Source organism: Vipera berus, assembly GCF_964194415.1.
Source record: "Vipera berus genome assembly, chromosome: 15".
Classification (NCBI taxonomy): domain Eukaryota; kingdom Metazoa; phylum Chordata; class Lepidosauria; order Squamata; family Viperidae; genus Vipera; species Vipera berus.
Window position 1 is genome coordinate 12058984 of NC_138218.1, and position 20697 is coordinate 12079680.

A 20697-nucleotide genomic window follows, 5' to 3' on the forward strand; every position below is an offset into this window, starting at 1 on the left:
TGAGCGAAACAGGTACTAGAGATGTAGCATGTGTAAAAAGGATGTTGAGTAAATAGGATTCAGATGGCAGGACCCAACCTGGCTCGTTTCCCGGGAACGGAGGCTTGGCTTTCCCACCTTTCCCATCCTCAGGGAAGTCCTTCCGAGCAGAAGGATTCTTGTCCCAGGAAGCGACCCAGATTGGATCCTGCAACGTTATCCTGGGAGACAGATACTCGCATTCGTTCGTGAGGATTAAAACCAGGCGTCCGCCCAGTTTGGGGCCACAACCCCAACATAGCGTCAGGTCCTCCTCCATGCATCGGACACACCGGGGCCCGTTCCAGACGGCTGGCCCTTGGCCACATTCAGCCAGGGAAGCCCCATTCGTTGTCCTGGAGGGTCCTTTGATCTTCCTACCCACACGGTGTGCAGTGTACTTGGCCAAGGTTGTTCTTGAGCAGGTGGCAGAGAGTTGTGTGGTTGTGCCCAGTTGCCCGGTGGCTCCTTACCCAGGGTGGTCCACAGCGGGTGAGATGCCACCGAGGGAGGTGATCCTCCAGATGTGCTGAGTTGCCAACAGGTGTGGCAAGAGAAAGGAAGGGGCCCCCTCTCTGGCTTCCTATCCCCCTGTAACGGGCCAAAAATGCCCCCCCCAGCACAAGTAAGGAACGGACCTCCTGGTGAGGAAGGGGCACGTGAACGTGGAGATCTCTGCCTGCTTCCCTCCCAAATTAATTATGACTGCTGATGAGGGGACTCATTTAATCTCGGTGATTCAATTGCCCCCCAGGGATGGCTTGTTTTGCTCGGTGCTCTGTCGCCTCCAGGCTGCTCTGCTGGATCCCCAGAGAGGAGCAGGAGTGGCTGCATCAGATTTGGGGGGGGGTTCTTGTCCTAATCGAGCAGCGCTCTGCTTTCCTCCTTGGGCACGTGAGATGGAGCCTCCGTGTGCAAGGGCAGCCGGCCTGCGGCCTTCCCCGTGTCTTGCCAGGCACAGCTTGTGGGGGCGGGGGGGGGGCAGAGCCTTGCACTCAAATCACCCTCCCTTCCCCCAACAGCCCTCAGATCACAGCAGCAGAGGCCGCCTTTGTGGTGGGTTTTTGTGCCAATTTCTGCTGCGTCTGGCTGCTTTTGTGCAGGGTGATGCAAGAAACAGTGAGATTAAACAAACACCTCAGGGACAGAAAGAACAGTGGCGCCCCCCCCAGGAAACCCTTCATGTTGCCTGTAGGCTCTCCTCCCCCTCCCCACATTCCAGGGTCAACAGCCAGCCTGGCAACAGGGCAGATGGAAGGGCAGGCGAGGTGCCACACGTCCGTGTTGGAGGAGAAAAAACCCAGGAGCCCGTAGGCCAGACGGCTCGGACAGGGTGGCTTTGTCTGAGGCCGGCTCTCCTGGCCGTCTTCTGCTGCAGCTCCTGGGGCAGCCCTGCCAGGTAGCTCCGTCGTTGCCACCCAGAATGGATCACTGGCATCCAGGATGGGCGAGGGGCCCCAAAGGGCAGCAAAGGAGAGGGCAGAGGGCAATCTTGGTTTATTGCCCACGAGACTCTCTGCCCTCTCCCCCAGATTGGGAGTTCTGGGGTCTCACCTCCTTCCCCCTTAACAAGCGGGAGCTAAAACAGCCCTTCAGGAAAGCTCCCATGCAGGCATGGGAGCTAGAGTGCCTCTAGACATGGAGGCTCAATGTAGCCCCTCCAGGGAGCAATCGAGTTGACTCTGTGGCATGTGGGGTGCCCACCCAGGTAGCCCAGCGAGGCCTCTCCAGATGGCACAGGAGCAACCCTCCCTAAGACCCAAGCTCTCCCACCTCTGTTCGGAGGAAATGCAAACAAGCATTGATAATTTCCACCCCACCTTGGTTTTAATCCTCCCAGCAATCTGTCACGTAGCTTAAAAAGCGGCTGCCCTGGCCATGTAACACTCGGAACCAAATCCGGTAAGCTGTATCTGCAGAATATCCCAACTTTGCTGAGCTTTCGTTTTTTGTTTTGTCGCTTATGTGTATGTGTGCATCACGCAAATCCAGCAAACAGATTAACGCATTAGCCCGGGTGTGCGAATAGAACCACTGAAAAGTTGTAGCAATTCTGAGGATCCACGATGTAGTTAGGGCAGTGCTTCTCAAGGTTGGCTGGGGAATTCTGGGGTTGAAGTCCGTACATGTTCAAGTTGCCAAGGTTGAGAAACGTTCATTTAGGGTTGTATGTCCCCAACTATTTGCGCTCTGTAACCTGAAATTTCCAGCTCTGTGTGTTTTGGATTTAGCAGGCGGTAGAGAGCCTGCCATCGTGGCTTATTCTAGGGTTAGGACGTGGGCCTGAACTGCCTCTGTGCTGGACCCAGGAAAGATGTGGGGCCCTTGCAGAGCAGGGCAGGTGGAAGGAAAGTGGACTGTGCCCCACGTTTTGTGACTGCCGGAGAGGCTGTCTGTTTTAGCAGGTTGACAAGCGAAGCAAAGCTGCCTCCCAGCCTGGAGTTGTGGGAGAGATAATGTGCCAGTTTGGCTCTCGGAGAGATTTATTCTCCCGAGCACAACCTCTTCCAGGTAGGCATAACCCTGGGGAAGTCCAGGAAGAGCACATCTGGGCCATTTGGGTGTGTGCTGCACAGCTGGCTATGCAGAAGCCTCTCAGCGCTGCTCTCCCCCTGTGTCAAGATAGGCAGTCTGGCCCTCTGAATCCCCAGCCAGTGTGATCTTTCTGGTGTTTGTGTGATGGTGTGTGTGTGTGTGTGGGGGGAGAATAGAGGGTGGTTAGAAGGCTGGGAAAACAGTGACGGAATGTGGGGGTCTTTCTTGGCTCCACACTCAGACTTTTCAGAATATCTAGAAATGATCACGATCAAGTACTTTGCTGGTCATGCACAAAAATGAGTTGGAATTATGTATGCGAGGAAGAATGCTTTAAATGCTTTAAACAAACAGAGATTGTGTACGTCGGGGCACATTCCTGGATGAAGATATGGCTGCCGAACCTGGGTGGATTGATCGATCTGTGGGTTCTTTCCAAGGAGGAGTCCCAGTCACCTTCAGATGCCCAGTCCCTCCCTCTCTTTGAGCCTCGCCCTAGAGCTCCTGGCTTCCCAGGAAGGAAATGCTACACCGGGGGCGTCCCCAGGCCAATCGGCCATATTTAGCCTCCGCAGAACATCGCCAGGGTCCACATCACACCGACCGCAGACGGGCCCTGTAATTTTCATCTGAAGGAAATCACATCCTGCCTGTTCCTGGCGCTGAAAGCCAGCAGAGGCTGCCGCTTCCCCGGATCAAAGTTCTCTCTGACTGGGACAGAAGGATGGGGCCACTTACAGGAAGGGCCCTTTTGTTGCCAGGATAGGGGAACGGTCCCCTGCACCCAAACGGCTGGCCCGCCTTTTCCCGGCACACTCCATCTGGGCCCACGATCCCTTTGCAGGGATTCGGGATCTCTGCCCTGTGGCGAAGCGAGCTCTCCATTGGCTGCAGCCAGAACCAGTCCTCGGTGGAAGATTGCCTGACATCAGCATTAAGTCTGCTCCATTAACTTTTAATTTGCAGGCATGCTTTTAATAACAATAATAAAAATAAAAATGAGGAAGCTCTGGGACTTTAGAATTCAGACAGAAAAGCACCTGCTGCAGAGCGGCCCAGACTTAACCATTGTCGGTAAGAAAGACAAAAAAAGAATCTGGATAGTGGACGTGGCAATACGTGGAATCGGCGGAAGAGAAGATGACAAAATAAAAAGACCTGTAAACAGAAGTGAAATGACTGTGGCAAAAGAAAGCCAAGACAGTGACAAAAGCCTTGGGTGCAGTCCCAAAACATCTGGAGCACCACTTGAACACCGTTGGCATTGAAAAAAATCCCCATCGATCAATTGCAGAAGGCAGCTTTGCTTGGAAGAGCTGACATCCTGCGATGCTGCTTTGAACACCCACCGACATCCACATCTGCCCATCCCAGGTCTTTGGGAAGGGCTCGATGGGTGGACCAAAATGCCAAATCCAGTCCAAACATCTGGCTGACTGTATGATCAATCACCGCCACCATCATCCGAAGAAGAACAAGTCTTGAATGCTGCGGCACCGACTGTCCATCTCTCTCTCTCTCTCTCTCTCTCTCTCTCTTTCTCTTTCTCTCTCTCTCTCTCTCTCTCTCTCTCTCTCTCTCTCTCTCTCTCTCTCTGTTGAGTCATTCTCCCCTCCCTTCCCCCCCCCCACAAAAGCCTCTTTTTGAAAAGAAAACAGAAATGCACAGCCGTTGCCGCCATGTTTGGGATCTGCCACACTCTGCCACTTCACAGATGCCACAAAGCTCGCCCACGCTGTTTACCTTCCGGCCGTCTGTCTGTGCCCGTTGCCAATTCTTTGCAGATGGGTGTCTCTCTTTTCTGGCAACCTGGATACGCACAAAGAAGCCAGAGTTTGCCTGACCCGGATCCGGGCTGCCGTGCATGGGCGGGAGACAGACCCGCGTCTCGGGGGTGCTTCGGACTGCGTTGGCATCTCTTCTACAGAATGGGCAAGATGGTGTGGGGGAGGGGGGAGACCGGCTGCCTACCTGGTGGGGGTTTACCTTGCAGAACGCCTCAGGATGGAGAAGGGCCCAGAGGCCCTTTTGCCCCCTCCAGAGCTGCACCTGGAGAGGCTGGGACTTCCTTGCCAGGAGCCTCCGGAGTTTTAGAGGTGGAAACGGGTGGGCTACAAGCGGCTGAGGCCAATGGGGCCTCTGGTCCCCCTGCCCTCTAACCAGACGGCTTCACCGGGACAGCCACGAACCTCTTCAGTCTGAAGTGGCCGGAGGGTCTGGCCGGTGGGCTGCTCCCGGTGGGGCTTCCTCCCTCATCTCCAGCCCCATTCAGGGCCCTTGGGAACGGTGTGTGTGTGTGTGTGTGTGTGTGTGTGTGTGTGTGTGTGTGTGTGTGTGCTGCCTGTGCTGGAAATGAGACGGTCGGGCAGCAGCTGGACCGAAGGGCCGGGCTCCAGACTCTGTCACTGGGGACCCCTCATTCTCCGATGCCCCCTCCCAACTGGCAGGGCGCCTCTGAGCGTCTGCAGAGAGCTCCGCCGTAGCGGTCCCCCCCACTCCGGGTGGAAGCGCGCGCCGGCCCCCCTTCCCTCCCTCCCTCCCTCCCTTCCTGTCGGGATTCCCAGCCGGGGGCGGGCGAGGGGACGGGCCGAGCCCGCCTTTGTCTCCTCCCTTTCCGCGGAAGCCGGCCAGGCGGGGCGGCTGCAGCTGCGGGCGGGCCGGGGGTCTCCGCCGCGCGCCCCTTGCCCAAAGCCAGCCTGCCCGCCCGTCGGTGGCCCGAGCGCCATGCTGGAGGGCGGCGAGGCGAGACGCCTTGCCCGGAGGAGCTGCCCCGGAGGCGGCGGCGGCGGCGGCTCTGCTGCCTGCCCAGGTGAGGCGCTGGCTCGTCCGGGCTCTGCGGCCGAGTCGAGCGGGCACGCCCGGCCTGCTCCGGGTTCCCTCCGCCCGCAAGCCGCGAACTCGGGAAGGTCCCCGCGACGGAGGGGGCGGGGGTCCGTCCTGTAGTAGCCGGCAGCTGGCTTGCGTTGCCTTTGGGGAGGAGGGGAGGCCGGCCTGCGGCTGCTTCCGGGCTTCGAGCGGGGCGTTGCTGCGCCCGTGGGAAACGGGGTGCGCTGGGCGCTGTCCAGCCCGCTCCCGGCAGCCCCCGGCAGCCCCCGCAGAGAGAGGCCGGGCTGAAGCTGCCTTGAAGATACCTCTTTGTCTTTCTGGAAGCTGCAGGCAGGTAGAGGTTCAACGGGAGTGGCTTTTTGCAGAGGCCCGGGTCGCACAGCCCCCACCTGCCAAAATTCTGGTGCCGTTCGAGGCAGACACCCCACCCCGTGCTTAGCCTTTGCTTCTAATGCACAAGGGTGGGGGAGCAGAGAGAGGTGGGGGGGCTTCTGCCGTGCAGTTCTGGGTCTCCCCTTGGTCTCTGGCTACCTGTCGCTTACGTGGCGAGGCTGCTTCTGCAGAATTAAAGCAACCCGGCCAGTTTCTCCAGGAGCAGAGCTAAGCTGACTTTTGTGTGTTGTCGTGTCAATTATGTGGTTCCCACCCTTCCTTGTGCCGTTTGCACCCCCACCCTGACCGATGGCTCTGGGCCATCTGAGTCAGCCCAGGGAAGTCCGGGCACTCGGCCTTTCCCAGGCAAAGCCTCCCGAACAGATGTTTGGACGGATCTTAACCTGATTAAAAAACAGGTGCGGGAGAACAGCCCCCCTGCCCTCCGCAGGTCACTCTTTCCCACGGCCTTGCAGCGTCCACTGCTGACCGCAGGTATTGTTTTTATCAGGGCTCCGGGGGTGCCTTTGTGGGCTGCTTGCAGGAGATTTCAGGTGGGGGGAGCAAAAGGGGGCCGGGGTCCCCCTCGCTGAGCCTAGCAGGTGGAGCCAGGCGGTGGTGATATTCAAGTGGGCTGCTGTGAGATTTATGGCGGTGAAGAGGGACCGAGCAGTCGTGCCAAAAGCGATAAACAAATGACTTCATCCTTGTCCATTTAAAAGGCAGTGGTGCCATTGTTGAACAGGAGATGGTGAGCCTGTCGGGGCCCCTTTGGGGCATGGCTCTGGCCCACGTCTGAAGGAGGGGAGGGGGCGTCCTTGTAAGCCTCCTCTGCTGCCTTCTCTCCCTGCCCATTTTTGCCATCCTCTGGGATCACGGGGGGGGGGGGGGAGGAGGCAGACTGCTGCTAAGGGGAGACTTCGCTGGGTGAGTAGCAGGGAGGGGGTGCAGACCCTGCCCTTGAGAAAGACCCCCTTTGCTGGTTTGGCTGTCGGGACGGGTGCAGGAAGCGCCCCATCAGCTGGCGATGGGCAATGCGTGGGTGGCAGGATCCTTCCTCTGCTCTGCGGATCGATTCGATTCAGCCCGTGGCTTCTCCCCTCCACCCAATTCCCCGCTCTCCTGGGTGGAGAAAGAGCCCACCTCGCGATTCCCTCTCCTAGCCGAGGAGCCGGAAGGATCAATAGTCTGGCAGTCGGAGCAATAAATGCACGCGAGTCCCAGCCGTGGGATTGGCTCCCGTCTCTTCCGAGTGCGCTCTGAAGCAGTAGCTCCAGGCTCGCTCCTTTTGGAGGGAGGGGAAGGGGGGCTGGAGACGCCGTTTCTCATTAAAGCAGAACTTGTTGGCACAGAACGTCTCCGAAGGATCTCGAGTTAGAAGATCAACTGTGCGTCGCTGGCTGTGTTTTCCCCCAAGGTGGAACTGGGCTCTTGTGAAGCTGCAGGAGGCTTTGAGGAGAGGCTGGGCAGGCAGAGCGATTCGGAGACGGTGTTCCCTCCTTGGGGGAAAGCTGGGTGGCTTTTACGCAAGGCCAGGCTCACTGGAGGCTAAGCCACTGTGCCCGCATCACGTAAAACACTAAGCCAAGGTGGTCTCCATACCTGAACAGAGTTGAAGGCCACCGGACACAGCAAAACAACGTGCAGCCCTGCGAAAATTTATTTATCCCTGCTTTGTGTAAATGATCAGTTTTCCATACAGCTTTGTGATAGAATATCTGAGTATGGAGATGGTTGAAGGTCCACAGCGGTGTCCCTTTGCAACCCCCCCTCCCCCCAAGCCTGTGCTTTCCTTTCTTTTCTGTTTTATCTCTGGGGGCAAAGTCCAGGTGAGGGAGTGACCTCCTGCTGGGAAGAAGCGATAAGGCCTTTCCAAAGGCCCCCAGGAACGTCCTCTGCCTGGACTTTGCTCCTCAAGCCGCCTTCTCTGGGGGAGGATGATAGGTTGGTCATCTAGTCCAACGCCTTGCTCAGGATGTTCATGTTGGGCCCCGGGGGGGGGGGTTCCCTTTGAATCCCCCTCCCCCTTGCATGACATTGGGAGATGGAGTGAGTGAGACAGGACGGAGTGGTTTTGAGCCTGTTTCCGCTTGCCGTGTTTTATTTCCACGAGAGGGCCAAGAAGCTGCCTTTTCTGGGAGAGAGAATGGAGAAAGCCTCTCTCTGGACTTTGGGCCTCCTGCATGGCCCAGAGGGCAGAGGAGCCCTGAGGGCGAGAGAGGCTCCTGTGCTCGGAGGCAGCCTTGGCTGGGCTCAACCTAAACCCACCTGGCTCGGCTCCCAGTCTAATGCAGACCCCTCCCCTCCCAAACACTCGGCAGCTCTCTTTGGATTCCATGCTTCTCTGGACCTTTGACAGCCAGGTGTCCACGAGGGGCTGATGGCCCATGACCCCAAGGGTCTGTCGTGGCTCCCACTCCAGCATGCATCTTTGCAGCCCCCCCCCGCCCCCCGGGGTCCCAGCCCTGCTTTCCTCTGGGGAAACTGCCCAGACCCCCTCCGGAGCAGTTCCACAGCCGGTGGGTCTGCTTCCTGCCTGATGGAACTGCCGCTCTCCCACAGGCGGCATCCGCAGGGGTTAAGTGGGCCGGCTGAGTACAGCCCTTCCCAGGACCGGTTCTGTGGAGGGACAGCCTTGCCTGCCGGAACAGTTTCCTGAGGCCAGAAGTGGCTGGGCTGGGAGCCAGGCCCTCGTGCGCAGAGGCCAAGCGCTGGCACCATACAAGGAGGTGGGCCCAGGACTCACAAGCTCACTTCCTGCTTCGGGGCGGGTGTGTGTGTGAGAGAGAGTGTTTCTCAGCCTCCCCCGGGGCTTCTGGAAGCTCTTGGTCGGGGGGGGGGATCCTTCAGACTGCAAGGTTGGCTTCCTCCAAAACAGACCTGGGACTTGGCCGCTGAGTGGAGCGCTGCCTGAGGGTGAGTGTGTGCCCAGGGCCTCTTTCTTCCTCTGCCTCCCTCCCTCGGTCTTTCTCCATCAGGAGCCCCCACAAGGCTTGCGGAGAAGAGCTGGGTGTGTGCCAAGGAGGAAACCAGCCTCCCGGGAGGTCAGCAAGGGGGCAGACCTTGCCCCTTTGCAGATGGGCCTGGGGGCCCGGGAGCCTCCTTGCTGACTGTGGAGCTGCATCTGTTGGCGTTTCTGTCTTTGGAGGCAACTGATTCTCCTCGTGGAGGGATTTTTTGAAGGTTTTGTCACTTTGCCCATGCTTTGCCAGTCCTTTTCTCTTCGCTGTCACTTCTCAAGATTGGGCCTCAAAATAGGTTAGGGGTCCAGGGTCCTGTGAAACATTTCCGCAAGCATCGCTCTTAGTCGCTGCTCTGCACTGCTCAAAAGGTATTAGGGGTTTTTCCTGTGGCTTCTCTTGCGTCTCTTCTTCTCCCTGTATCTGTGGATTTTTTTCCAAACCCATGGCAAACGCCTCAATTGTTTCCAGACTTCCAGAGATGGCCCCTGTTTTGCTCTCCGGGGGTGAAGCTGGGGCAGACGCCAGGGGGGGGGGAGAAGGAAAAAGAATGACCGAAAAGGCAAATCCTGCTCCAGAATCAGATATTTGCAAACAATGGCTGAAAAACTAGGTCACTTTGCCTATGATGAGAGTATGTGGAATAAAGTCTTTGGAAGGAAGAACATTCTGTCTGAGGATTTTCAAATTGGATGGAAGTCCACAGCATTTAGGACGGATGTTTTCAGTGTGGGGGGGACAGAGGGAGGCCCAGCCCAGCCTGGCCCTGATCTTGGAGTTCGTCATCTTTCAGCCCCTTAAGAAGCAAAGCCCTGGAAAGCCACAGGAGATTTCTCTCCTCCATGCCGAGGCTTCCAGATATTCCTGGGCTGCAGATTTAGGTCACAGGGCAAAGGATTTGAGGATCTCGTGTTGCAGCTCCTCCCCTCACAGGAAAGCGGATGTGGAGTTCCTGAGTTAGTCGCTTTGCTTTTCCACAGCTGCGAAGGGACGTTTTGCATCTGGAGAGGGCAGAGACATCAATGGGTTAGTGCAGTTGAACTCAGATTCCCACCCAGCCGAGGAAACGCTGTGTCGCTGGTGGCTGCACACTGACTTTGACGTCCTTCTTAGGTTGTCCTTCATCTTGGAAACCGTAGAAATGGACCTGGTCCAGAAATACAATTTGCTCCCTTGCTCTTCTCGGTGCCACAGAGTCAGGGCAGGCGGCTCAAATGATCGCCTCTTCCTTCAGGAGGGTCTGCCCGGGGTGGGTTGGAAGCCCCCAGGATAGATGGCTGGGTCCCCTCCAGTTTCCCCCCTGCCCTGGAGAATGGCCCCCAGGCCGGCTCTCCCCGCCCAGCTGCAGCATTTCCGCAATCAGACTTTTCCCTCCACAGCCACTCGGGAGGCGAAAAGGTTAGGCGGCACCGCAGCTTTTCCGGGTGGCTCATGCGCTGTTTGCCTGTGCCGGTTTGAATTGTCGCGAAGCTGGCAAAGTATGAAATCAGAGTTGGTTCTGAGCAGAGTGATTTATATCTCTTGTGAAAAGAAATCAAAGAGATTAAAAGTACTTAAACATCAAGTTTAAGTATTTGTTTGTTTTGCAAAATTGCCCAGGCAGGAAGGAAATGGTCAGTTAGATTATTCTTTGAAAAATGGGGGCTCCATTTGGTTCTCTGGAAACTTCCAAATCTCTCTCCCCACCACCTCCCATTGGCAGTCTAAGGTGACCAGAACTGGACCCCCTGGCCTTAGATGGTCAGTTGTTGTTGTTTTTGGGTGGGGGGGAGATCTAGCTGATATTTTTCCTCCCTACAGGCTTTACCAAAAATGGATGATTCGTAACTAAGCCCCCCTCCCTTGCCCCCCTCAAATAATCTGTCCCGGACGGCTACAGCTTCCCTTTGCCTCTTCTTCGGCTAAAGGTGCCCCCCCCCACTTTGTTTTCCGGGCAATTCATTTTTGCAAGGGGGGGGGCAGGAACTTTGAGGAATCCGTGTCCTTGCTCCACGGTGATTCATTAATGATAAATTAATATCTAGTTTACAAAAGCGTAATGCTGTTGAGCCGCGTTCCTCAACCCCTCACTTGTGCTCTTAGCTTGCGCTCACGCCTGCTTACAAATTGCCTTGTTGGTCCCCAAAGTAATTTGACGAGTCTGTCAGCTATTGATTAAAAAGAGAGAGATAGAGAGAGGAGCACTTTGCTACCTGAAATTATTCAAGAAGATTCAGGATGACTTGGGGAGTCAGAGAGAAAGTGTGTCTGTGTGTGAAGTTTGACAGGCAGCTCCTTGGGTGCCAGGGAAGGCTGCCTCCTCCTCCTCCTCCTCCTCCTCGTTCCCTGGATAGATCTTGCCCCCTGACCCACAAGAGCCGCCCTCTTTGGGCCACTTGGTCTCAGACTCTCTGTTAACAGGGAGATCAAACCCAGGAGGGTCTCCAGAATGTTTTGTCTCCCCTGGCTGGCTGCAGCCGGCCTTTCCTCCATTTCCCGCCTCCCTTCTCTGCCCCACCCAGGCTAGCCAGAGGGTCCAGGACAGGGTGGCAACTGAAAGGGGGCACCCACCAGCCAGGATGCATTCTGCCCCCTTTTGGCTTTTGCCCCTGCCCCACAACTGGCATTGCAGGCAGTGGTCGGGACACCTTTCTCTCCTCTGAAAACTGCTTTCCTAGGCAGAGGCGAGAGGGAACTGGCTGCCAGCCTCACCCAGTTTCACGGGCAGACCGAACCTGCGGGGTTGCCAAGCCTCACCTTGCCAGGCCTGCCTTGGAGCCCCACCCAGAGCTTGCCCGGGTCAGTCTTCTCCAACGTGCCAGCCGGGCACTCAAGAGCTGAAATCCTTTCCTGGATGGGTGTCAGATGAGGGGTGGCTGCAAATGGTCTTTGAAGGAGCAGGTAGAGATTCAAAATTAATCTCTCTGTGTCTCTTTCTTTTCTGTCCTCCAGAACAACAACCAGGGGTCACAGAGCTGGCAATATCCTTGAAGGGATATTGAGAGGCAATTATCAATATTTCTGGTTCTTTGCCTTAATGTCGGTCCTGGCTTTAAAAAGAGAGGAGGAGACCCAAATTTTCTCATTAAAAGCAGCAGAATCTCATCAGATTTTTCTGTATCTTTTCCCAGTTTTGTGACAGCTTGAAGCGCCTGCGAGCACACACACAAACACACATGCGGACACACAGAGACATGGCGTGGGCACCCAGCCACGTTCCCGGCTAGCCAGGCTGAACGCCAGCCAAGATTTTTGCTCTGCCTGGGAAATAAACAGTGAGCTGGGAATGAGTGTCAGTGGCGCTCTTTGGCTATTCAGTCTGTTTTAAAGAATTCCCTCGTTCTTGGGAAAACAGAGGTTGTGGGAAAGGAGGCTGTGAACCAGCGCTTGGTGGGCATCCCTGCCCAGGTGATCCTTGCTGTGCCTCCCAACATCCGGGAGCCTTGAGAAAGTTGACCACAGCTGCAGGATGGGGTGGGGTCCTTGTCCTCCATTTTTCCCACCCCTACACAGCGTCTGACCTAAGAGCAGCAGCCACTGTCTTGTGGCAAGGAGTTCTGCAAGCTAATTCTCCTTGAAGAAGGACTCCTGCAGGCTCACTTCATCGGATGATGCTCGCTTCGGTTACTATGGTGGGGCGAACAGCCTCCCTCGGCCAGCACTTTCCAGAGGCTGGTCTGGCATCGGAGCCAGCTTGCAAAGGGCCCTCTCGGTGATCGGCTGGCCCTTTTTTCTCCTTGCCAGATGTTTAAGGCAGGATTCCAGCGGCCGGGTCCTCGAATTATCTCGGGACATCCTTCACCCTCCCCCCTGCTCTTTCTGGAGGCCTCAAGGGCGTTGGCAGGGGTGCCCTTTCCGCTCAGGCTGTGATCCTTCTGCGAGGCGGAGAAATCCGCCTCTGTGCCAAGGAGAGGCTGGGCAGGGACGGAGGGGGCAACGCCAGAGGCTGCCAAGCGCAGTTGGGCTCTTCTGGGGCCAAAGGTGGGCTGGTCCGCGTGGGAGACCCCCTTCCCAGGGGCACCCAGAGAGGGGGCAGGGGCAGCTTCAGTCCCCAGGAGAGGCAGCGAGACTTGGACAACTGCCAAGGGTTTGGGGGGGGGGTTTCAAAACCCAGCGTAGCTCAGCTCAGCCAATTGCCTCTGGAAAGCTGCGAGGGAGGCAGGAATGCCAGCCGTAAGCCCCTTTTCAGCTATCGCGGATGAGAGGCCTGCCTTCCTGCCCGAGTTTTTCCAATCCCATTTTTTTAAAGAAAGCCATCGAAGCCGGCGGCCGTGTGAATTCTGCAGTGACAAGCAGTACGTTTCGTTTTGCAGACAGATCCTTCGTGCCCGTGGCTGTGGCGGGAGCAGGCGGGGTGAATCGTCCTCCCCCCCAGTCCCATGCAGAACGCCTGGTCCTCTTTGGGGGTCCTGCCCCTCCCCCGCCAGTTGTCTTCTGAGCTCAGTTGGAGGTCTCCAAGCCCCCACCGCATCAGCCCCTTCCCTACAACCCCACCCACTCCGCTGCCCATCGTCTGTTTCATGGGTGGTTTCCCCCTTTTGTCTATCCTGTCCCCCCCATCCCCTTTTCTGCTTTGGAAGAGTGAAGTTGTAAGCGTTTGGCCCAGGTGTTCATTCTGTGCCACCCATTTCCTCCCCTTGGCCCACTTTCTCCAGGCTTCCCCTCCGCTTCCTGCCCAGTTTGAAGCATCCAGCCACCCTGCTCTCTCTCTCACACACACCCACACCCTGCATGGCCGGCCGCCGGGCTGCCTTAAGAGCTCATCCTGGACAATGGGGGGGGGGGGGCTGGCTTGCCAGTGTGTGGATGTTGACTTTAACAGCAGATGTCGCTCCTTTCCCCAGCTACAGACGGGCCAATCAGCGCCAGTGGGCTGCCATTGCCAGCATCGCTGCCGCCCAGGCAGTGCCGAGAGAGGCGAGAAGGGGGTCACAGGGAGGGGGGCAGAGGCCGCTTGAGCTGTGCATTTGGGAAGAAGAAGCTGCCCGTCTCCGTGGGGCAGATGCTCGGCCGACGGGCACCCCGAGAGGCGATGCAGCGGAGTGGGACATCCCTCCGGGTGAGGAGACCGGGGCTGGGTGGGGAGAGGGGGGGTCTTTGCACTGCATGTCGGAAAGGAAGCCGGTGGGTGGACCTTCTTGCCTTGCTGGCCACTGTCCCTTCTCCCTCTTGGGCTGCTTCTGTGCCAGCCTGGCCTTCCCCCACCCCCTGGCTGTTGTACGGGGAAGCAGGGGAGGGAGCTGGCCAGCCCCCCCCCAGCCCCTGCAGCAAGGGAGCCCAGCAGGAAGAAATGGGTTAAAGGAGGGTTGGCTGGAGAATGGCAGGAGCCTCGCTGGCTTCACATCCAGGGCTGGGCCCTCCGTTCCTGGAAAGCGATTGGCATTCTGACCTTCTCAGTCCCCGGCGCATCACAGCCACCGCTGGTGGGGTGCAAAAGGCAGCTGTTTGGCATGCCAGCCAGGGAGCCCCTCCATTCTTGACCCTTCCCTCTTCACAAGAAATGCTTGATAAATTAAATAGCCCGCTTCCTTCCCCTTCTCCTGGTTTTTGTAGCCTGAAGGTTTGAAGGAAGCATCTCCTGGGAGAGGCATTCTGTCCGGTGGGAGGCGGAAGGAAGGATGCGTCTTCAGGATGATGCATGCCAGGCTCTTGTTTTGAAACAAACATTTGCCCTCAATCTGCACGCCTAGAGATGTGGACGGAAACATCCATACATCTGCATGCGTTTCCTGTCTGCGTATTTGTTAGTCTAGTCCCACTTGCGACTGTTTCCATCTCGAGTTTGAATCAATTAACAGATATGTATCGATTAAGCAATGTATTAGAATAATTCCTTCACAAGTTTCCCACATTGACCGTTCCCCCTCTGCTCTCGGGGGTTGGGGGGGGGAATTCTTGGGGAAAGGCAGTTGTTGGGGGGGCTCTTTGGGATCTTCTGATTTGCAATTCGGTCTCCGGCAAGGGGGGATCTGCCCAAAGCTTGTCTCTCGGTGGCTCAAGTCCCACTTGCCCTTCCCTGCCCCTTCCTTGGAGAATCAAGACTGGAATCGGTGGCTGTCCAGGCTTGCAAAGTGTTCAGATGACCTGCCAGCACTGGCTGGATGTGGGGGGGGGAGTTGATCTGGGTCCTGTGGAGAAAAGCAGCCCCCTTCGTCTGGGCAGCAGAAGAATCAGGAGGGCTGGCTGGATAAAAGGGCAGCTGATGCCTTTAATAGCCTGTTTGTCACAAAAGGCTCCTCCTGGTTTTTCAACTGGAGGGCTTTCCGATTTGTCCCCACCCCACCCTTCCTACTGAGCCCCCCCCAAGCTTTCCCCCCAGGCCCCCCTCCTCGCAGCCCAACACAGCTCTTTTTCCTCCCTCCCGCAAAATTGCGCACATTGTCCCTCAAAGAGCTTCCTTCTCTGGGGGGGGGCAGAAGGAAGAGGGGGCAGGAGCACCCCCAGCCCTTCCTGCTTCCATTCCAAAGTCCTCAAAGGGGGTCTCCAAGCTGTGACCCCGGAGTCTGTTGGGGGCTCACAATCAAGCCCCGATCCCCAGAAAAGTGGGCTGGAAAGGAGACCGAGGGCGGATTCTGCCTCTCCGGAGTTGCCAGGGCCGCCTGTGAAGTCAGACCTGTCATATCACGGCTGCTCCCCCTGCACACCCCCTGCTGACCCAGTCTGGCCCCAAAGGCTCCTTTTCCTGCCAGCCCAGCTCTCCTTCCTTCCTCTGCCTCCCAGTGCCCAACTCCGGCCGTGGCCGCCCTGCCGCTCCGCTGCCTTCTGAATTCCCGGCTTTGCCGCCATTCCTTTGTTCGGACTGTTCCTTCGGTTTCCGCTGCAGGTGGACTCCCTGCTGCCCGAGTGCCGGTGGGTGGGTGGGTGGGCGGGCGACGCGTGTGGGTGATTTACCCCTTGGTTGAAGGACGTAAATCCTGGCCGCTGCGGCTGTTCCCACACTGGCCAGGCAGAAATGTGCTGTGGTGGGTCGAGGTGGCACCCCGCGCCCATCTCTATGGCCGTTTGCGTGGGACTCAAGGGGGGGAAGCCTTCTTGCAACCCTGGCCTGTGCTGAGGGCCCTCTGGAGATGCTGAGTGCTGGAGGCTCAGTCCCCTTTCTCCCCCCCCCAGATCCCATCTAATGCCGAGGCTGAAGGAGTCGCGTTCCCACGAGTCACTGCTCAGCCCTGGTAGCGCGGCGGAGGCGCTGGACCTCAGCATGGAGGAGGAAGTAGTCATCAAGCCGGTGCACAGCAGCATCCTCGGCCAGGACTTCTGCTTCGAGGTGAGGGCCAGCTGGGGAGGGGGCCGGCAGGGAGGCAGAGCTCCTGGCATCGCCCTGGTGGGTGGAAAGCAGAGGGCTGATGCGGCTTCCGCTTGATTTTATGATGCACCGTGAAGTTCAAGGAGGAAACCTCCACAGTCAGAGGCAGTCTACATGAGGGCAGCAGAATCAAGAAAGGTGTCTGCTTTTTGACATTTGATCCAGTTGACCCAAGCGCAACTGCGGAGGGCCTGAGGGGGCGGCTCTTTCTTTCTTTCTTACCCGGAGACCCCCACGACCGTCAGCTCTGCCTTCTCTCTTCTCTGGCAGGTGACAACGTTGTCTGGGAGCAAATGCTTTTCCTGCCGGTCTGCAGCAGAACGGGACAAATGGATGGAGAATCTGCGACGAGCCGTCCACCCGAACAAGGTAGCGTTGGAGAAGGTCTTCGGCAAGATGCCCCTCGTTTGTTCTCCCCAATTTTCCAACTTCCTTTCAAGGAGGAGGCTAGCGAGGATAGCAGATCTTGTAGTCTAGCAAAATGTCAGTTCACTGAGACCTTTGGAAAAGTTCAGGTCTGTTAAATCTAAGAGTCCATTAAATCCAAATGTCTGTTAAATACAAATGTACGCTATTGGTGTCAGTTCAGCCTGCCCATATATAATTCATGTAAATGGCATTATTTGCACAAGTGTCTTGATCCAAATGGGACATTTCTCTGACGTATCTGAAGTCCACTCAATAGAGGGTTTACTGACTATTACCCAGAAGCTGTTTTGTTAGGGACATGGATAAAAGTTCTTAAGAGGGCAGATTGCTGGTCTGACCTGGGAGCCCTTTACGTATCTATGGAAGTGCAAGCCCTGGTTTACTCCTATTTCTGCATCTCCTTCCCAGGACAACAGTCGGCGGGTGGAGAACATGCTCCAGCTGTGGATTATCGAGGCCAAAGAACTGCCCGCAAAGAAGCGATACCTGTGCGAACTCTGCCTGGACGAGGCACTCTACGCCCGCACCACTTGCAAGCTGAAAACGGACAATGTCTTCTGGGGGGAGCACTTTGAGTTCAACAACCTCCCGCCCCTGCGGAGTATCGCCGTCCACTTGTACAAGGAGACGGACAAGAAGAAGAAGAAAGACAAGACCAACTTCATTGGGCTGGTCAGCATCCCGGCCGGCTCCGTTACGGGGCGCCAGTTTGTGGAAAAGTGGTACCCGGTCGTGACGCCCAACCCCAGCAAGGGCAAGTCCGGGGGGCCCATGATCCGCATCAAGTCGCGCTACCAGAGCATGAGCGTGCTTCCCATGGAAACGTACAAGGAGTTTGCTGAGTACGTCACCAACAACTACATGGTCCTTTGCTCCGTGCTGGAGCCGCTGCTGAGCGTCAAGAACAAGGAGGAGATGGCCTCGGCCTTGGTCCACATCCTGCAGAGCACGGGAAAAGCCAAGGTAAGAGCCTCGGGCAGGGGGGGGGGCAGCAGCTCCGCCCATGCCCATGTGGAACAAGGCACGCCTGGAAAGGAGACCGATGCTCTGCCTCTACCAACCGTCACTTGCCCATCACGTCCCCTGAATTGTTTGGACTTTACAGGGTTGAATTAAATGGTCACAAAACTGTTGTGCCCATAAACAAGTCTGGAGGGTGTGAAGCTCTTGGCAAAGCGTGGCCGGAGCTACTTGTTTCAGGCCCTGTTCCCCACTTCCTCACGGTTCCTGGCACAACCCCCTACCCCGAGGAAGGCTAGGCAGCCCGGCAGCCCCTGCCAGACGGGCTTCGTGTAGAGGGGCTCCCGTCCATCTCTGGAGAGCTGCTGGCTTGTCTCTGCTGTCGGCCATCCAGATTCCTGCTGGCGGCTCCTGCCTCCTTGCTGCTTCCGCCAGGCTCCCCTTCTAAGCAGGGAAGAACTGGTGGCACTGGGCCTTGGAGGAGGGGCAACCTGGAGCAGGCGTGTTCCTGGGACCCCTGCCCACGGGTGGGTTGTGTAGCCTCGTTTATACCTCGGAGAGCAGTGCAGTTTGCTGGCCAGCTGTAAATCCCCCTGGCCCGGCGGCTGCCTTCCGCCCAACCCCCTCCTCTCAGCGCAAGGAGGGGGACTGGGTAATATTTCTTACAAGAGCTGTTAGTCCAGCTAATTATGGCCTTAATCAATTTTACGAGGGCAGTCAAGGTCGTCTTTCGGGAGTAATCCTGTTCTTCTGAGAGGCATGAGTGGCGGCCAGGGAATTCGCATGTGTGCCCCCCCCTCAGTCAGGTCCCCAAGGAAGCCCCTTTCAGGTCCCTGCTGGGGCCACTTCACCTGGGGGCCCTGAAGCTGCTGCAGCCCTTCGGGCCCCGGAAAGTCCCCCACTGCCTTAGCATATGGGGGCTCCAAAGGGCTTCAAGGGGAGAGCCTGACCTATTGACATGCTGGAGCCAATACGTGGACCAGGCAGATGGGCACCGGAGTTCCACACAGGGGCAGGGTTCCTTACCCACCCTACACCCTTCAGGGTGTTCCCGGGTGTCAGATCTACCCCACTGAGCCTTGGGGGGGATCCTGCTACCCCCTGTCCTGGGGGGGCTTGGGCATCTAGGGGAGATGGCTGGCATTTGCTGAAGCAGGGAAACAGACAGCCTGGGGGAGTGAGGGCAAGCCGGGCGCATCCGGAACCAGATCATGTTTTGGGGAGGGGGGCGAAGCCGCAGCTGCCTGCCGGCCACGCGCTCTGCCGCTTCCAGGGCTCATAACCCATCTTGGTCCTAATAGCTCTGCTGCTCATAAAACCTGCCGACTCTGCAAAGCTCAGAGCCCCCAAGGGGGAAAGTGTTGCTGTGAGCCCCCCCCCCAGTCCCTGCAGTATTACTTGGGGAGGAGCAGGTGAAGGAGAGGAGAGACGGAGAAGGAAGGCTCCCCACGGGAAACGGGGCTCTTCAAAATAACCTTTCCAAGTGCTTCCAATCCGCTTTCAGCCCCGCAGGAGGAGGAGGGCAGTTTCCCAGCCGGCCAAAATGACTCAGCCGAGCTCTGCAGCTGAGAGGGGAGCCAGAGGTGGCTGCCTTAAAGGGGCAGCGAGTAGCCGCAGGGCCAAATAAAACAGGAGGAGCCACATCTGAGGATGGCACTAAAACTTAAACACCTTCTCCGGAGCAAAGCCAGGCCAGGAACGCTCAAGATGGCAGCACGGGCACCAGAGAGGAGCCCAGGAAAAGGGAGGGGGCACCCAGCTTGTGGGACCCAGGTGGGTCTGAAAGCTGACAAGCGGCTGCCCCTTGGCCCGTCCTCCTCCCCTCCTGGGGTCTCCGTGGTTTCTCCTTTGCTTTTCCATTCGGGCCTCCCTCTTGAGCTGTTTCCTCACCAATCTGCCCCCTGGAAGGCTGAGAGAAGAGACTGGTCCTCAGTGAACATTGCTGCCCTGCAAGTCCTCCTTCGCACAAGCTTCTGCAGGGATTTTGGGTGGGTGGGGGAGACAGGAAGGAAAAGTGGACCAGATGGCTGCAAAGAGTTTGGGTGCTGCTTCCCCACCCCCCAAAATACATGACAAGCAAGGATGCCGTGATGCAAAGCTCCATTCCTTCATTTGCCTTGATGGAGGTGGAGGCTCTGTGTGTGTGTGTGTGTGTGTGTGTGGGGCGTGTGTGTGTGTGTGTGTGTGTGGTCCAAGCACATCATTCCAACAGTGAAGTGATCCTTCTACACCCCACCCCAGACCCATCAAGGGAGCACAACCAGGATTGTGGGCAAAACGGGCAGGGAAGGGATTGGAATTCAAGGGCTGCAGAAAAGAAGTCAAACCAACTTGAAGCCCATTTATGTAGAGGCCCTCCAGGTGGGGGGGGAGAGAGAGAGGTGGGGGGAATGGGGGGGATAGGCAGTGCCCCATGTGCCGAGCCCTCCCCCTACCACCCATCGGGCCCAGCGCCTTCCTCCCCGCCAATGGACTCTTTCCTTCCCAGGACTTCCTGACAGACCTCATGATGTCGGAGGTTGACCGCTGCGGGGAGAACGAGCACCTGATCTTCCGAGAAAACACACTGGCCACCAAGGCCATTGAGGAGTACCTGAAGCTGGTGGGCCAGAAGTACCTGCAGGACGCCTTAGGTGAGGCAGGGGGCTGGGCCCTCCCCAGAGGGGCTTCCCCAAGCTGTTGAGGCAGCACGCAACCCATGAAATGGAGCCGTGTGGTTTTGGGCACGGGGAGGTGGGGCTTCTGCATGGGGAACGTGTCACTGGAAGGAGCTGTGCAGCGTCTCTACACTGCTCCCCTAGTCTCTCCGGATTGGCAGTCATGAGGACCAGTAACTTGATTTGCCCCAGGGTGGAGGGGAGGAAACCAAGCTGGCTTCCTCCAGAAGCCCCTTAACTTTCTTTCCCTGGGCTCCCCCAGAATCTGGGGCTTCACTGGCTTCCGTTTTTCCCCTCCCCGCGCCCACAGGCGAGTTCATCAAGGCGCTGTACGAGTCGGACGAAAACTGTGAGGTGGATCCCAGCAAGTGCTCCTCCTCGGATCTCCTGGAGCACCAGAGCAACCTGAAGATGTGCTGTGAACTGGCCTTCTGCAAGATCATCAACTCGTACTGGTGGGTGGGTGGGTGGGTGGGTGGCGCTGCCAGAGTTTGCGGGGGGGAGGGAGTCAGGAGTTTGTGGCAAGGAGGTTGGAGGGCAGGCAGAGTCCCAGGGAGGGCTCTCCGTCCATGCCCAGAGGCTGCGTGCTGCATTTCCTTTCCTGAGAGAAGAGGCCCGGCCACAGGTGGAGGAGAGGAAGGCAAAGCAGGCAGGAGGT

At 57.4% G+C, this 20697-nt stretch overlaps 1 protein-coding gene across 6 annotated transcripts in view; it reads left to right on the forward strand.

The window, feature by feature from the left end:
• The window catches only part of DAB2IP (DAB2 interacting protein), a 53331-nt gene that overhangs the window by 24950 nt on the left and 7684 nt on the right, over positions 1-20697 (forward strand). For 5 of the 6 annotated variants that reach the window (XM_081339962.1, XM_081339964.1, XM_081339963.1 and 2 more), the window contains exons 4-8: positions 15801-15954; positions 16264-16362; positions 16831-17385; positions 19871-20015; positions 20350-20494. In XM_081339962.1, coding sequence (XP_081196088.1) covers positions 15801-15954; positions 16264-16362; positions 16831-17385; positions 19871-20015; positions 20350-20494 — 1098 coding nt within the window. Of the gene's footprint in view, positions 1-5175; positions 5363-15800; positions 15955-16263; positions 16363-16830; positions 17386-19870; positions 20016-20349; positions 20495-20697 lie in introns of those variants that run through there. The other variant, XM_081339967.1, reaches the window with a different exon arrangement.